The sequence below is a fragment of the Cydia pomonella genome, chromosome 1 (genome assembly GCF_033807575.1).
Source record: "Cydia pomonella isolate Wapato2018A chromosome 1, ilCydPomo1, whole genome shotgun sequence".
Taxonomy (NCBI): Eukaryota; Metazoa; Arthropoda; class Insecta; order Lepidoptera; family Tortricidae; genus Cydia; species Cydia pomonella.
In genome coordinates this window covers 38,595,314-38,614,270 of record NC_084703.1, presented here as the reverse complement: position 1 = coordinate 38,614,270, position 18,957 = coordinate 38,595,314, and the positions used below count along the sequence as shown (strand labels likewise).

The 18,957-nt window shown below is 37.6% G+C and overlaps 1 protein-coding gene across 1 annotated transcript in view; it reads right to left on the bottom strand.

Annotated features, from left to right (window-relative positions):
* Positions 1-496: 496 nt before the first annotated feature.
* The window catches only part of LOC133522639 (AP-3 complex subunit mu-1), a 28,008-nt gene continuing 9,547 nt past the window's right edge, over positions 497-18,957 (bottom strand). The window contains exons 4-10 of the mRNA XM_061858023.1: positions 13,647-13,706; positions 13,412-13,533; positions 12,781-12,940; positions 11,641-11,754; positions 10,090-10,279; positions 7,440-7,591; positions 497-5,330 (exon numbers count right to left, since the gene is read on the bottom strand). Of these exons, the coding sequence (XP_061714007.1) occupies positions 5,145-5,330; positions 7,440-7,591; positions 10,090-10,279; positions 11,641-11,754; positions 12,781-12,940; positions 13,412-13,533; positions 13,647-13,706 (984 nt within the window). The 3' untranslated portion in view covers positions 497-5,144. The remainder of the gene's footprint in view (positions 5,331-7,439; positions 7,592-10,089; positions 10,280-11,640; positions 11,755-12,780; positions 12,941-13,411; positions 13,534-13,646; positions 13,707-18,957) is intronic.

The following is an 18,957-nucleotide window of genomic DNA, read 5'->3' as shown; positions in this document are numbered from 1 at the left end:
CCCCCCCCCCCCCTCTTCTGCTCTGCTCTGGCAACCTTGTGAGTACACCGGCAGGAACACAACACTATGAGTCGGGACTAGTGTTATTTGGCTGCTGTTTTCTGTAAGGTGGACTAGGTGGAGGTACTTTCCCAGGTGGGCTCTGCTCTAGATCTGGAATAACATCCACTGGCTGTGCCCTGCCACACAAAGCGACATGAAGATGACATTCACAATGCCCATCCCTCTCTTAATTAATTTGCAATTGATTTGCGTTCTTGAAATATACAGGTAAGTTACAGCACATTATTTATTAATCTATGACTCGATATTACATTTTGTCAAGAACTCATTTTTAATAGCAAAATTCTGTCTGATTAAAAGCTATTGTATCTGCAGTATCTGCATACGTGTGATTGAGTCTTCTCTGGAGCCCAATAGATCTTTAGAGGGTCCCCAGAGGATCGGACCTTATTTTTTGCTATGACTCGCCAATAAGGGTAAAGTAAAACGAGAGTTAAGTTATAAAACCGTTATAATTAGGAATTTGCTTAATTATTGGAAACCAAAGAATATTTAAGAATATTTGCAGATTTATTATATAAGTGTAAAAAGTTGACATAAAGTAATAAATTTGTAGAATACGACATTCGGATATTTTGTATAACATTCACGTTATGATTACATATTACGTTGATCTCAATTAAATAAAACTATAATAATCAACAAGTACATGAAAATTGCATGTTTATACTTTCCATCTACATATAATATTTAATAGTGATAACTATAATGTCTTGATCTCACGGACCGTGGCGAGAGAGTGCCCGAGTGCTGGATTCGCGTGTAGTTTGTATGCCTTTACTCGGCCGAGGGCACTCTCTCGCCAATGTACTCAGTACGTGTGATCAAGGCATAAAAGTGAAGTCGCTCTTATCATAAAATGGTCTTTTACTAACAAATACAAATGTCAACCGACGAAATCCTGAAACAGCCACATGATTATCCACAGCATGTTAGATTTAGCAGACGTTTACTAATAAGTAAAAACTACTTAACCTTTTGAACGCCAAGAACACCTAAAGGCGTCATTACTAGTCGTGCCCATAGCACCAAGGACAATTATAGATGTTATGGCGGACCCTGTCAAAGTAACCTTCACACTTTCGAGTAAGGTTTACATCGGCTCCCTTCCCGCCAGGAGCTTGGCGTTTGAGTGATGTTTGTGTTTATGATATAAAGCGTTCAAAGGGTTAAATCAGTGCAGAAGGCCAAGAGTGAGGCGCACCTTTAGAAACATGATGTTACCCTTACGTTGCTTAAGGGGCCCACTGATTAACAGTCCGCCGGACGGTATCGGTCTATCAGTCAGAACAAAAAGGTCTAATGCTATTGTCTATTGTTCCGAACAACTGACAGGCCGATACTGTTTGTCAGTGGGCCCCTTTACGTGAATAATACTTTTCTTTTCAGATGTTAAGTTATTTCTACAACTTTAATACGCTCAAAAATATCTTAACCTCTTATTTTATTTCAATAACATACAGTCGGTGATAAGATATTTATAAGATCTTTAACGTCAATATTTTTACATCTGACTAACCATCGTATAGGTTATGGCTTTAAATAACAGCCTTTTCACAAAATAGAGCCCCCATCGCTGTCACGGTTTATACATCTAGGTAATATTTTCCTAATTATAACTATAGAAAGACCGCGTTCAGTTTCAGACTAAGGCCTGTAAGTGAGGTACGTTCGCATTTATTATATGTATATGTCACCGTTAGTCAGATCGTTATTTAAATGTGGAGTAACGTTAAATTTGTTTAAAACTTAGGTACTTCTCTTCCACAGAGACAGAGAGTTATGTCAGCATTAGTCTTACAAGGACAAATTTATGAATTACAATGTCAGGAAACACGTTGGACAACGTCGACCCTACATAGAGGGATGATACACAATAGTACATTACGATACAAGTGCGAAAAATAGGAAATTCGAAAAGAGTGGCGATAAATTAAAACACGACCGAAGGGAGTGTTTTAAGTCGACACGAGTTGCGAATTACCTATTCGCACATGTATCGTACAACGTTTTACAGTACATATGGCCCTTTAAATGTTCGACACAGTAACGTAATATGCTAATTTTCGCACTAGTGCGGTAAAGTAGCACCATATGTACTGTAAATTATATTACCTACCATATCTAAACGTATTATGCCTATTAATAAGAGACTGCCGTCTTGCCCTGTCCATATGTAGAATTATGGGCGAATACACCCTTACTTGCCAAGCCAAACCAAAACATAACTTATTAATAAGAATACCAGAGGCCCTGTCAACCTGACAACCAATCTGGATGGTCGGACCTCCAAAATACGAATAACTGAAGAATATTTGTTTAGTCACAAGTATCGTGCGAATACACGTATGTTTTGTGCTTGACTAAAAACTACTGATTAAGTGATTAGCAACGTCCCTAAATAATCTGTAAAGCGGTACATTTAGTGTAAACCGTATATGTTATTATTGGTCTTTTAATTCTATGGTCTATCGCTAACGGCGCAGTGAAGCATACGCAATATAATGTTTATGTCTATTACCATTTATTTGCGCTGTTCAATTGTTCACCTCCATAGATTTCTATGGTAATCAATAAGAAGAGGGGGCAGTTATCGCCTGCTTATTGGCGAGTTCCTTTACGATGAGCGCGTTGACATACAAGTTAAACAAGCTGGGAGACACCAATAAACTTTATCGCACCACACTAATAGTAGACCCTTCTGATGAGTCGGCCACCCCATTGATCGAAGTAGTACTTGGGATGTCCAAGGAGAGAGAGAGGAAGGGGGTAAAGTCGCGAATTCCTACATATCATAGGGGTCCGTTAGTTCACCCCGCTACACATTTTACTCTGCCCCATACGGTCACGTTTCAGAACTCTCTTAAAAACCAGAGCGAATCTCTCAATGAACGCGTTGACATACAAATTGAAGAACTTGGGGCGGACGACCGCTCTGCCGTACGCCTTCATTCGAACCCGTCCGTTGCAGCATTCGTACTGAGAATCATTAATTTGTATTATGCTGTCTTAGCGCGCCCTCGAATAAAGCCAGTTACACCATGTCGTCCGCATAACTAATATTGTATAAATAAATATTTTCGACGTTCTTTGTCAGATGCAGCTGCAGAGTAGGATAATGGCGTCTATATATAGATTAAGCAACTGGGGGTCCTCAGTATGTCCTCTCGCACACCCAAACCTTCCAGCATACGTAAGATGTGTTCCTCATTCGAATAAAGGGGATATTTGACATTATTCTGCCCTTTAAACAACCCAGACTGCTTTCTAGTATGCGATTCAAGGATTTAGTTCCGTGGAGTCTCCCCAATCTAATATATCTCACTTTGCTTCGGTTACCTTGTTACCGTGATAGAACATAAAGATCGGAAAATGTCAGTGATGTTAACAATGTCACCTAGGAAGGTTCTTTCGTCATAGAAGACAATATGAAACGCATTGAAAAAATCCAAAAATATGCGTTTCTAAGACCACCATGCCCAAAAACTTAAGTTAACTAAATATTTACAGCGCGCGACCGAGAAGAATGTTCTAAGCGCTTTCATCTCACACTTGTACCAAATTTACTGAAGGGTAATCTCCCGACTACCTACTGCGACAGTACACCTCTATTTCGAATTCTCTGCAGTTACATTCTTATACTCAGTGTTAGTGCGCAAATAATGAAAGGCATGAACTCAAAACTAATATCGGAACATTTGTAACCTAATTGATGATGCAATATCAATATAAGCCTGTCTTTTTTTTTTAAATATAATAATATCTTTAACAAAAATGTGCAGATTATGTACATATATTTCTGAGGCTACCTATAAGCGAAACTTATGAATATTATAGTGTGCGAATGAATACATATTATGAGGTGCTTATTATATAAGGCAGTAAACAATTTTACAGTCTAATTCCAAGGCTTATGTAATATTCATATTAATTATCTTCGCTAAGAAAAAAAAATTGGCTAGTATTCTTATTGATTTACCATTTATAGTGTGAGGACATTACAGCTCAAAAATTGCCACGCTTAAAAGGTAGCGCCCCTTGGGGTCCAACAAGATGACAATCGTGCATCGACAAACTCCAAACGAAAAGTAAAAATGTACCGGGATGGCAGATGCTACGAAGTCACATCACCTATGTCATCAAGGCAATTGGACCTTACTGCATTTGTTAGTTACGCGGTATTGTAATATCCCCGACGACATGACTAATGTGACATAATGTGACCAATGACATGATGAGTGGCATGTTGTGACTGATGAGTCATCATGTCACTCATCATGTAATTGGTCACATTATGTCACATTAGTCATGTCGTCGGGGATATTACAATACCACGTAACTAATAAATGCAGTAAGGTCCAATTGCCTTGCATTGTTTGAATTTCGAACTCTTTCGACTTTGTTAGTTGCGCGGTATTGCACTATAAGGACCGTGCGCGTTGGAGGGACTGCCATCTTGTGGCCTGAATCGGAACCATAAACATGTATATTTACACGTCACGTGTTTTCTTGTGCATAGTAGGTTCTGCCATCTTGTGGGCTACATCGGAACAATAAACACCACATTTACGCCTCGCGCCAAAAATCTGACGGCTCCTGTGCTGCCTCCTATAGTTCATGCACGCTCCCTATCCCCGACGAATGTGACTCTTTCCATAAGTTTTGATTGGCGTTTTCCATAACGATTGACATCTTGGCTAAACCTTCTGGTCCAGTAGTAGTGATGTGTCAGTAAATATTAAAGAAAATGAACTGAAATCGCCTCACATCAACTGCTGACGAGGAACGTCTTAGAAAGTATGCTCCCCCTATAACGGTATATACTGACATGTATTTAGGAATCTTGCAGCTTAATATATATCACGCTTAGAATTCACATTTAGGAGCCTAGACAGGTCCGGGTCGGGTTCGCATCACATTGCCAGCCCAAGTGAGATACGAGTACTTGACGCTAATGAACGGCGTCAAAAGTTGCTCGACTTGTACATAAAGGATACTTGCAGGATCATATTCGTATAAGGCGTTTAGTCGGGTCACAGCAGCCTGAGGAAGAGCCACGCCAGGTCCGGGTTGGGTTCGCATCACATGCGCACGTGGAACTTGCCCGCCTTGGTGACGTACTTGACGCCCTTGAACGGCTTGTACTTGGCGCCGTACATGTCGAGCCGCGAGACGCGCAGCCCGGACACGGCCAGCTGGGGGATCGTGAAGTGCACGTTCACGCTGGGCGTCGCGCCTGTCGTGTCCGCGCCTGACGCTACTGATACCTGATATGATAAAATAAGGTGGTTAATAAGTAGTATCGCGGACTATTCACATTATAGTTGAAAATTGATATAAAAAAAATTATAAATTGGCGACAAAATTGAAAATATGCAGCAAATCGTTTGAAAAACATGACGCAATGGACATGTCTAAACGAATACGCAGCGTCAAAAATGGGTGGTACATTTACTTATAGATAAGTACACACCCACACATTTCTATGATGCCTTAAAATCCGTAGGTAAATAATGGCCAACATTAAGGTAAACTGTTTTGTTACAACAAATTTCTTATCTGTGAAAATATTGTTATTGCTTCATTACTATCAAAATCAGTTTGGTTACATTCAAATTTCGAATATACCTGAAAAAAAAAGCAATTCGTTTCGACCTCTACTCTAATATCAGTCGAGATTCCTTTTTGTTCACCATGAAATGTAAATTGCATACAATTTTCACAAATTTAGCATGTTAGTCTGTATCGAACGATACGGAAATAGGCCTCCGACTCTAGTTTGTCTCTGAATTAAAAAAACCACGAATGTGTGACATGCGTGAAAAAAAGTTTTCATTTACCGCCATTTGACGTACAGTTTATCTTTTAATTAGTTTTAAGTATGAAATGAATTTGTTTTGTTGTTTTAAAGTAACTATAGCAAACGTTTCGTTTAAAATGAGCGAAAAACATATTTCGGCGACGCCTTCACATATCCGCGAGTTCCGCCAAAAGAGCAACCATGCCCCAATGTTGCCTGTAATTTGGGTTACTGAATATATCATAGAAATTTTATAATATGTATGTAGATAAAATAGTGTAAGTAACTCTACATAATTAGGCATTGAAACACTCGTGTGGTAGTGTTGTTAAAAGACTAGTCTTGAAGACTTTGAAACCTTAAAGACTCGCAAAGCTTGAAGGTTCAAGCTTTGAAGACTTAAGCGTTGAAGGTTTGAGCTCAAAAACGGTTCAGAACCTTAACGACTCAAGCTTTTTACGAGCTCTTAAGAGTAAGTTTTTAATACTCGGGCCTCATAGAGAGCTCAAGCTTTAAAAACTCGGGCCTATTGAAAGCTCAAGCCCCCGGAACCTCGAAGGCCTGAGTCGAGCGTTAAGAGCTCAAACAATGAGCGTCCTAGGCAGAAAGTATTAGTGTGTTTTTTTAAAGAATATTATGAACCTAACTACGTTGCCAAGTTGTAGTCATGTCTGGGTGTAGTGATTAACAGATCGTCGAAATAAATATTTAACTTTACGTTTAGAGGTATTGTTTATCCACTCTAATTGATATTTTACAAACAAAAATGCGATAAACTCTAAATATATTTTTTAATTTTTCCCCTATTTCAGAAAAAAATGTATAATATTTTTTAATTCTAATGACCTCAGGTTTACACAGTTAAAATCGCTCGAGTTCCTCACGGGCACCCTGTATATCTATCAAATATGGCATAGATTGATCTAATTTGTTAGGTGCTTTTAAGACTTAAATGCTCCAAACCTTATAGACTTAAACCTTCAAAGCTTAGGAGGCTTTAAAGCTTGAGGCCTAAAGACTCGAGGTTTCTCTGATTGTAAGCAGCAACGCGAACTTATTAATTGAGGCTTATACGGTCGAGGCTTTAAGGTTCGAGGCTTCTTGACTCAGCAGTCGCGACTCGAGTCTTGTAGTTTACGCCTAGAAGCTTAAATTCACAACACTATCGTGTGGTGCTTTTAAGAAACTCACTTCGTTCACTTTCATTATGTAGCAGTCACATAAACTACTATTATAGGTAGCGTAAAGCGCGCATTTGTTTTATGCTATAAGCGCAGCATTGAACGCATGCGTTGACAGAGTGTATGAAAAATGACGACACGCTTACCGCTACGTTTACCGCGTAAAACAATATAGTGTCATAAGATTATCTAATGTGAAATGACATCTGTCACACATTCCGTTGATCGCATGCGTTCAACCACAATGTAAAAAGTAACAGTGAACCCAGCCATTTGATGTTTTTTGTAAATGGCGACACCCTCAAAAATCATTATTTCTATTATATTGTAATTACGGCCTTACACAATCGCACACAACGCACATGTAATATTGCCTGTAAACAATTGTTACTCACAGTTCCTCTAATATTTGGCAACTTGGGTAGCTCTATGCGCCCGATGTCCCATAACAGCACCTTGCTCACCGGATCGTACGAGTACTTGCCCTGGTTCGCGGTCAGCGAGCAGTTCAGAACACACTTCGGCATGCAGATTTCTAGTGCCACATCTGAAATTGACAAACAACGAAAATAAATAAATAAATATTATGGAAAAATAACACAGATTAATCTAATCCCCTAACCGGTAAACTCAGTAAGGCTTGAGCTATGGATATTAGACGACGATATACATATAATATATAGTTATATAAAAACACTTATATACATAGAAAACATCCATAACCACAGAATAAATAATAGTACTACCATACAGAAATTACACTTCCTACAAAACCGAAGTTTGACAGCGATTCAGGGAGGAATTATGCTGTCCCTTTCTAATGTATGGCACTATCCCTTTCGGCTATTTAGGGTTGACACAATTCAAGTGATTATTATAACTGTGGTCGTGCACACTGCACGTATAGGGACGTCAATTTGTGCCAACTCTACTAATTGCTTGGAGCAATGCTGAGCCGAACGGAGCCGAGAATGGCCTAAAAAGGAGGAGTGTCGCCCCACTGCCCTAACTCAGGAACAAATATTTGTGATAAACACAAATAAATGCCCTTACCAGGATTCGAGCCCGGGACCTCCTGCTTCATAAGCAGGGTGACTGCTTGCTAGGCTGTGTCGTCAAATAAAAGGGTTTTTGTCATACGAGGGTTGATTGAAAAATTCGCGGCCTGGCCAATTAAAAAAAATTTTTTTTTCTTTTTTATGCCGCCATTTTGAACTATCATTATTCAACTGTCTTCCCGCGAAATTTCAATTGGCGTCTATATTTATAAGCAATTTTACGGCATATTTAAAGTTACGTGTCGGTATTATCGTGAAAATTGAGAAATTAGAGCAGCGTGCTGTGATTAAATACCTGCATAAAAAAGGATTGACACCGAAGCAAATTTATGATGATACGCAAAGTACATTAGGGCAATCCTGTCCATCATATACGATGGTGAAAAAATGGGCAGCTGAATTCAAGCGTAGACGAGATAGTATCGCAGATGACCCTCGTCCCGGGAGGCCAACAACGGTGACTAACACGGACAATGTGGCAATTATATGCGAAATGATAATGAAATACCGGCGATTAAAGGTGCGGGAAATAGCTGACATCGTAGGCATCTCTTATGAAAGAACTATGGACGAGACGTGGGTCCGCCACTATACACCAGAGACCAAACAGCAATCGAAGCAGTGGGTTCGTCCTGGATCTCCGCCTCCCAAAAAAGCCAAAGCAATTTTGTCGGCCAATAAAGTCATGGCATCTGTTTTCTGGGATGCAAAGGGAATAATAATGGTTGACTATCTCCAGAGAGGTAAAACTATAAATTCCGACTATTATTGCGAGTTATTACGCAGATTACGCGAGGCTCTGAAGATAAAAAGACCTGGAATGTTGACAAAGAAAGTTATCTTCCACCAGGACAATGCACGTGTTCACACGTCAATAAAATCGATGGCGGAGATTGCCAAATGTGGGTTTGAATTATTGCCCCACCCACCCTATTCACCCGATTTAGCACCCGATGGTGCTTTCATCTGTTCCCCAATTTAAAAAAAACATATGGGTGGTATGAAATTTTCAAGCAACGCCGAGGTCCAAGCTGAGGTGGATGCCTATTTTGAAAGTCTCGAGGAAAGCTTCTTCAAAAGTGTAATGGGTCTGAAATCCAGATGGAACAAGTGCATTAAACTCGACGGGGACTATGTAGAAAAATAAAAATAAATTAAAAACCCTCTGTTTTGTTTTTAATATTCAGGCCGCGAATTTTTCAATCCACCCTCGTAACTCATAAGATTTCGGTATGACAATTTCCAGATCTGGACTGTTATGGTAAAATCGGATTTATAGGTTTTTCTTATCTTTTGCTTTGTTGTATTTGCGTGAGTACGATTCTACACCTCTTTTGATTTTCTATATAGAAATTGCATTGATTCTATAAATATTTCATATTGACAAGCGAGAAAAACCAAGAACATGTTAACATTGGCTACGTGCGCGACTGTGTCATCCGCCTGGTAGTAATGGTCCACATTAATTATTGACAGCTGTTAACAATTGGACAGTTTAAATATGATAGCATGCATATTTGATACATTATTTGTACATCGAACGTGAATTAAAATATTGGAAGAGACGTTTCAAGAGGGGGTTAACGCAAAATTGTATTATTTTTGTAGTATTTTTATCGACCGAGCGTTAGCGGAGACCTTCGCTAACGCGCGCACAATAGCAAAATTTTAATCAAAAGTATGTATACTTTCAGAGTTATTAGGGTAAAACGTTAAACGCCACGCAAACGCAAAATCTTCCGTCGCAAGTTTCTCGCGGCACGCCGATACTTTTGTTCCTTTCTAATTTCCTGACTTCACGCCCCCTCTTGAGCTACTGAAGCTTATTACGAGGTCTACAGCTGACAACGCCACTAGTATTTAATTGTTTCACGTTTAAATCAAGGGCAAATACCATTAAAAAAAACATGGAAAAGTATTTATATTCGCATGGGCCTTATTATGTTACAGTTGGCTCGATAGAATAAAATGAAAAGATAAAACATACTCTCTAAAGTTCTGCCCATCGTCTGTTTTGGTCCGACGGTCAGATCCAGCCGCCCCTGGTCCCCGTTCGAGCGCAGCATCAAGTTGTGTCGCACGTATATGGGTATGGCCACCACACTCTGGGACCCAATGTGGTACGACATCAGACGGAAGTTGCCGTCCGGGGGAATGAACGATAAAATTCGTTCAGACTGTAATAAGAAATATTAATTATTTGTAAGGTTCACTCGAGTTAAGAATCGTTCAATCAGCTCGAGAATACGAGTACTGCTTATCAAAAGAGGAATAGTTATTGTACAGCTGTAATGAAGATTTCATTGTGATTTATGTCGACGAAAATATTATCAGGGAGGAAAATTACTCTAGTTAGATCTGACCTTTGGGGTCATCCATTAATCACATCACACGTTTAGGGGGAGGGAGGGGTTCAAGAAAATGTGACATGTTGTGACAAGGGGGAGGGGGGAGTCACAACCTTTGTGACGTCACAAACTTTATCAGTAATTGTAAATTTATATATTTTTTTATTTGCTGTACAGATAAAAAAAGCGGCCAAGTGCGAGTCGGACTCGCCCATGAAGGGTTCCGTACCATTTATGACGATGATATTAAAAAAAAACTACTTACTAGATCTCGTTCAAACCAATTTTCGCTGGAAGTTTGCATGGTAATGTATATCATATATATTTTTTAGATTTTTCATTCTGTTATTTTAGAAGTTACAGGGGGGGAACACACATTTTACCACTTTGGAAGTGTCTCTCGCGCAAACTATTCAGTTTAGAAAAATAAAATATTAGAAACCTCACTATTATTTTTAAAGACCTATCCATAGATACCCCACACGTATAGGTTTGATGAAAAAAGTTTTTTGAGGTTCAGTTCTAAGTATGGGGAACCCCCAAAATTTATTGTTTTTTTTTTCTATTTTTGTGTAAAAATCTTAATGCGGTTCATAGAATACATCTACTTACCAAGTTTGAACAGTATAGCTCTTATAGTTTCGGAAAAAAGTGGCTGTGACATAATCTGACAGACAGACCGACATGACGAATCTATAAGGGTTCCGTTTTTTGTCATTTGGCTACGGAACCCTAATAACGAGTTTTTGGAACGATAATCATTTTAGGCGTTTAATTTTCTTTCCTAATCGGTTTTTTGTTATGATTACTAATATTTCTTTTGTCAACAATATTTTAATAAAGTATTAATGGTTAATAATTCGGTTCACCGATTTCGTTGAAATTTAATGCCCAAAATGTGACGTCGCACCAGGAGGGGAAGGGGTTTGCCAAATGTGACCAAGTGTGACAAGGAGGGGGAGGGGTAAAAAAACCTAGAAATTAGTGTGACGAAATTAATGAATGACCCCTTTTCGCCGCCACGTCAATGAAGGGATAGTGTCATCAACGCCGAGACGTACACAGCCCGTATAACAATCAAGTCTTGGCGTGTGGGGCACGAAATGTACTGACCTTATATCAAGTCAATGGCGGTGGAAAGGTTAATTAATAGAAGAAGTAGAAGACATCAGATAATTGAAATTTCGTACCTCCCATCGTTTAAATCTCACACAAGGATGAAACGAGACATCGTCGAACAGGCGCGGGTTAACGAAAGTCAGCGTCAAGTCCGGCATGCCACTTAATTTGATGCAGCAGTCAATCTGAAATCGCAACAAGTATTTTCTTATATAAAAATAAAACCTTACACTTCTTTTATTTAATTCAAATATAATTAAAAAAGAACACGTATGATATACATAGATCCACGGATTGCGAAGCAAATTAGCCATTTATCACTCAAAATATTTGTTTTAGCTCATTGTCGCTTACCCACTACTCTTTTAACAGTTTTACATGCTAGGAAGTAGATTTTTACTATAATCATATTTCATGGCTTGACTTCAAAATTTAATGGTGTCCCAGAAAAGCGCTGGTGGCCTATAGTTCGTTTTTATTAGCATTAGAAAAAAGGTAAACAATCTTGACGTGTCTTCTTATTAAAGATTATAAAAAAACTTTAAAAATCAGTTTACATTACTTATGAAAGCAAAAGAATGTAAAAGATCGCAAATGATTTATAATTGTTACATATTTGAACTGACTTATTTTAATAAAAGGGTTAAGATCGCTTACCTTCTTTCTTATGCTAAAAAAATGAACTATATAAAAGCGCTGGTGGCGTAGTGGTAAGAACGTGCGACTTGCAACCCGAAGGTCGCGGGTTCAAACCCCGGCTCGTTAGTTTTTCAAACTTATATACGAAATATCATTTCATATTTACCAGTCGCTTTTCGGTGAAGGAAAACATCGTAAGGAAACCGGACTAATCCCAATAAGACCTAGTTTACCCTCTGGGTTGGAAGGTCAATGGCAGTCGCGTTCGTAAAAACTAGTGTCTAACCCAATTCTTGGAATTAGTTGCCAAGCGGACCCCAAGCTCCCATGAGCCGTGGCAAAATACCGGGACAACGCGGGGAAGATGAATGAAAGCCAGAAACGTCTACAAAAGAAAAGCATTTAGTAAGCAACGCACCAGTAGCATACTCCAGCGGCCTTTTATATACTAGAACATTGTTCGGTTGACATAAATAGATAGTAAGTAGAAAGGTGTGTTGTCATTTATGTAGGGCCACATTGGCTGACACTTTCTATTTGATGTTAACTGTATGTGTAAAACATGCACTTACATAGCCCTGTATCTCTGCAGAGACAGTAGCGCCACTCTTGTCGATGATGGCGTCCACCTCCTCCACGACGTCGAAGTAAGCCTCGTTGTTGGCGTACTTCACGCCCGATCGCCGCCACGGCACGTTGGACAACTGACCGGATGGCAGGATCGAAGAGACGCTGCGTACAAAATTATCAAGTGTATATTGTATTGCATTGTAATACGGGCGATTTTCCGTAACTCGACGACTGGTGCCTATTTTGCGTAATATCAAGAGTCACTTGTCGCTGCAGCATTGGTAGACATAATACTGAATATGTACTTGTTAGAGAGAATAATATAATAACTTGTATATTGTCTTTTACTTACACTAGCATTATCACCACAAAAAAAGGGATAAATATATTTTATTAATTTTACTACTTGGGACAAAATTGGATTGTTTCTTTATAAAATTAAACGTGCCTTGCGCATTTTAGGTAATTCATTGTGAAGTCATGGTTTTTATTTCTTAATATTTTCATAGTAAGAAGATGCATAGACCTCTAGTTCTTGAATATATAAACCTTATTTTGATCTAAACATCCTATTTATTTTTGGGAATTACAAATATAATACTAGTGTAATAGTTTAAAACAACTTAGGCATACTTGGATTTTCCTGTAACAGTATTGGCTATAGTCCTTAAAATATTTGGTGGCTTGATCAGTTCTTTTAGAATGTTGCTTTCAGTTGCCAGAGGAAACCCGTTATCCAACATTTCATCAAGCAGCTGTAAGATAAAAAAATATTATAAAATAAGTATTAAAATACAAGTAACAATTAAAAAGGTACGTAGTACACTTGATTGTATTAAAATTCATAAAATAGTTTCTTCATCCTTACCTCATACACAACAACATAATTTTCTTTGATTATAGTCTCTGTGCAATCAGAAAAGTAGTCCTGGAAAAGAGCAACATAATGTAATCAAGCAGCTGTTTCATAAGTTATAGCTTATAGCCAAAGAGAAGACAGCTTTCAATACAAGAACTGATAATTTTTCAGAAAAAAATACCGACTTCAATGAGGGAGACCGGTGAAAGAACGATTATTGTTGATTATAGATTTCATACAATGAAATTAAAAAGACAGCGTCCTACGCCTAATTATGTAGAAAAGGAAGTAACATGTTTTTTTTTTGCCACTGCACCCACCTTGACACGTTTCTGATTTGCCCTATGGTTGACTGGTAAGATACCCACAATAGGGTATTCGACTATATTTAAGATACCTAAATTATTTCACACCATGCATGAAATAAAGCACCGGATAATAAAAAAAAAAACAAATAGGTTGGAAATATAAAAATTTACCTTGAAAACCTAACTGCTTTGCAAAGAGAACAAATTGCCAAACGTGAACTATGCATCATCGAAGAGTTCCGTTCTGTTCATCATCAGCAGTTTCACTTCATCAAATGTCACTTCTACAAATGTAAATACTTGATTCGTTAATGAAAATGGCGATGGCTGAGATACACGTCATACTCGTGAACGGGTGGGGACCGGTCTGTTTAAGCTTACACGGGCTACATGTTATGTTATAAGTATGTAACTTTACTTTTGAGTGGCATTAACGTGAAACACTTCATTCGGTTCTTGTCTGGTTTAATTTTTTGTGTTTTAATTATTTATACTAGAATTCAAGCCTTGGAGACCCTCTACATCTCTAAGGATAATTTAATATCTTTTTTTATATTTTATCTCTGACACTTAGAGACTTATACATCTCTAAAGAATTTTAGTATTTGTTGGTTTTATTTTTTATCATAGTTTCTTTTGTGTAATTTGACATTTAGAGACAGTAACATCTCTAATAAAGTATTTATTATTTCATCGATTCCATATTTGTAATTGTTTTTTGTAATTTTTATTGTTTGTAAAAATGGACATGTAAAAGTGCCCCTGTGGCCTATTTGCTGAATAAATGTTTGATATTTGAAAATACTAAGATCACTATATATATGCCTTTAACATTTGAGGAGTTCCCTCGAGTCCTCATGGACCCCATCGTCAGAACTCGAACTTGTCAAAAATTTGTCTTGAAAATCTAATTTGCTTAACAAACACAGCGAAGAGGACAAATCGCCAAACATGTACTATGCGTCGTTGAAGAGTACCAGTCTGATCATCATCAGCAGTTCCACTTCATCAAATGTCACTTTTTTAAATGTAAATGCTTGATTTGTTAAAGAAAATACAAAAATCACTATATGCATGCCTTTCATATTCGAAGAGTTCACTCGATTCCTCATGGACCCCATCGTCAGAACTCGAACTTGACAAAAGTTTGTTTTGAAAATCTAATTTACTTAACAAACACAGCGAAGAGGAGAAATCGCTAAACGTGTACTATGCGTCGTTGAAGAGTTCCATTCTGATCATCATCAGCAGTTCCACTTAATCAAATGTCACTTTTTTAAATGTTAATTCTTGATTTGTTAAAGAAAATACAAAAATCACTATATGCATGCCTTTCATATTTGAAGAGTTCACTCGATTCCTCATGGACCACATCGTCAGAACTCGAACTTGACAAAAGTTTGTCTTGAAAATCTAATTTACTTAAGAAACACAGCGAAGAGGAGAAATCGCTAAACGTGTACTATGTGTCGTTGAAGAGTTCCATTCTGATCATCATCAGCAGTTCCACTTCATCAAATGTCACTTTTTTAAATGTAAATGCTTGATTTGTTAAAGAAAATACAAAAATCACTATATGCATGCCTTTCATATTCGAAGAGTTCACTCGATTCCTCATGGACCCCATCGTCAGAACTCGAACTTGACAAAAGTTTGTTTTGAAAATCTAATTTACTTAACAAACACAGCGAAGAGGAGAAATCGCTAAACGTGTACTATGCGTCGTTGAAGAGTTCCATTCTGATCATCATCAGCAGTTCCACTTAATCAAATGTCACTTTTTTAAATGTTAATTCTTGATTTGTTAAAGAAAATACAAAAATCACTATATGCATGCCTTTCATATTTGAAGAGTTCACTCGATTCCTCATGGACCACATCGTCAGAACTCGAACTTGACAAAAGTTTGTCTTGAAAATCTAATTTACTTAAGAAACACAGCGAAGAGGAGAAATCGCTAAACGTGTACTATGCGTCGTTGAAGAGTTCCATTCTGATCATCATCAGCAGTTCCACTTCATCAAATGTCACTTTTTTAAATGTAAATGCTTGATTTGTTACAGAAAATACAAAAATCATTATATATATGCCTTTCACATTTGAAGAGTTCCTTCAATTCCTCATGGATCCCATCATCAGATCTGAGTTTTGACAAAAACGGGACCAATCTGTATATATATAAATTAAATAAATTCAAACAAAAAAATAATTTTCAAAATCGGTTCAGAAATGACGGAGTTATGGAGTAACAAACATTTAAAAAAAAAAAAAAAAAAAAATTACAACCGAATTGATAACCTAATCTTTTGAAATCTTGAATTCGGTTATAAATGAAAAATATTATCTGGTTTGCTAAATAAATGTGTGGTCTCAGTTAAATTATTGGATTGTGTCCTGTATCAAAACTTCTTATACATATTATTTGAGACTAGATTTTGGAGGGGCATTTTTTTATATACACAGCCTATCATTAGCTTATCTTTTTTTTACTTGTTGTTTTTTGTTTCATAAATTATAAAATAACAATGGCACCTATTTGAAAACAAACTGTTGTTACACATACTAAAGCCTGACAACAGTTTATTTAACCCTGAGATAGTGTCGCTGCAAACAGCTTACGTATGGCAATAATGTGCGTACGTCATGTATAGTCGGGGTAGTGGGCATTGGCTTCGTGTTGATACTCGTATAATGTCAAAACATTGCTTACAGAGAATTCGGTTCTTTCAATTTACCTATTCGTCAAAATCTGATTCTAAATATTCAATATTTATATATTCATACTCGTAGTTTTCTGACTCTGACGAAGTCTGATTTTCATCAGATGTTATGTCGCTTTCAGGACCACCAACCTCGATTATACGAGTAAAACGAGTCTCAGTCAGTCTCCAATTCGATTATAAGACCTTTATTACTATAATCGTCTTCAGTTTTTTTTAACATGGTCACAGCAATTGCTCCAATTTTCTTGAGTTACTTCTTATACGATAATGTCGATAATAATTTATTAAAAAATTAAATCATTAATGATATAGACTGAATTCTAAATAGTTTACATAACTAAATTCTAAACACTAAAATAAGTTTTATACCTGAAAACTATCTTCAACAAGCTTTAGATAAGCCTTATTATCGATTTACACATTTTTAGTTGCCACTTTAGCTTTTACAATGCCCCAAATCATCTATATATGAGATATGGCGGTAATCTTATCACTTTGTCTCCGTATAAACCTTAAATGAAATATTAAAGTTTAAACCAAACAACTAACCAGTTCAATACAACCGCACTATAAAATGTCAATACCGGTCATGTCAACAACCAACTTTAAAACATTGTTTATTGGAATGCTATATAATCCTTGTCTTTTTAGGGTTCCGTAGCCAAATGGCAAAAAAACGGAACCCTTATAGATTCGTCATGTCCGTCGTTTATTTATATTATTATTATATTATAGGACATTATTACACAAATTGACTAAGTCCCACAGTAAGCTCAATAAGGCTTGTGTTGAGGGTTCTTAGACAACTATCGTTGTAAATACATAGAAAACACCCGTGAACACCTCAGGAACAAATATCCATGCTTATCACACGAATAAATGCCCTTACCAGGATTTGAACCCGTGACCATCAGCTTCGTAGGCAGGGTCACTACCCACTAGGCCAAACCGGCCGTGTCCGTCGTTTATGTCACAGCCACTTTTTTCCGAAACTTTAAGAACTATACTGTTCAAACTTGGTAAGTAGATGTATTCTATGAACCGCATTAAGATTTTCACACAAAAATAGAAAAATATACGTAGAACTAAAACTCGATTTTTTTTTTATCAAACCCTTGAGCCCCCTCCAGACAGACTATGCGCGTGAATCGCGGCGCGAGTTCGCGGAGCGAACATACCGCGACGCACCTTGACGTAGACTCCACACTCGCACAACTTCACGGCGATTTCGCAGTTTGGTTCGCGGCAAGATGGCGCCGAAGCGTCAGCTGATCGGATATAGTTTGCGGCAAGGCACTGATTCAAACTGGTTGCACTGAACGAAATTGATTTTTGGTTGATCAAGTTCGCACCCAATATTACCAAGTAGCCGCCATAGAAGGTTATGACAGATTAACCGACTCGTGAGCGAATCGCGGCGCGAAGCGATTGCGAATGTGGAGTCTTGCAAGTTCGACCTTTGACGCGGGCCAAATACCGACAAAAAACGGGGAATAAGGCACGAAGGCGTGAACAATCTGCGAAATCGACGCGAGGGCCATCCACACTCGCGTTCGCGGCTTCGCGCACGAGTGTGAAGGGCCCTAATACGTCTGGAATATCTATGGATAGGTCTTCAAAAATGATATTGAGCTTTGTAATATCATTTTTTTTTAACTGAATAGTTTGCGCGAGAAACACTCCCAAAGTGGTAAAATGTGTGTGTGTGTGTGTGTGTCCCTGCAACTTCTGAAATAAGAGAATAATAAACCTAAAAAAAATATATGATGTACATTACCATGCAAACTTCCACCGAAAATTAGTTTGAACGAGATCTAGTACGTAGTTTTTTTTAATACGTCATAAAAAAAAATTCTATAACCCATACGTATGGGGTATCTATGGATAGGTCTTCAAAAATCATATTGAGATTTCTAATATCATTTTTTTCTAAACTGAATACTTTGCGCGAGAGACACTTCCAAAGTGGTAAAATGTAACTTCTAAAATAACAGAATGATAAAACTTAAAAAAATATATGATATACATGCAAACTTCCACCGAAAATTGGTTTGAACGAGATCTAGTAAGTAGTTTTTTTTTTAATACGGCATAATTGGTACGGAACCCTTCGTGGGCGAGTCAGACTCGCACTTGGCCGCTTTTTTAAGCTGTGATTACATTAACTACAATTTTTTTCGCATCTTTGGAAGATTTTTTTGCATTTTTGTAATAAAACTTTATATTTTAATATATTCGTAGATATTTTCTGTTTGTTTACATCGGTGACATTCGATGACATCCAACGTT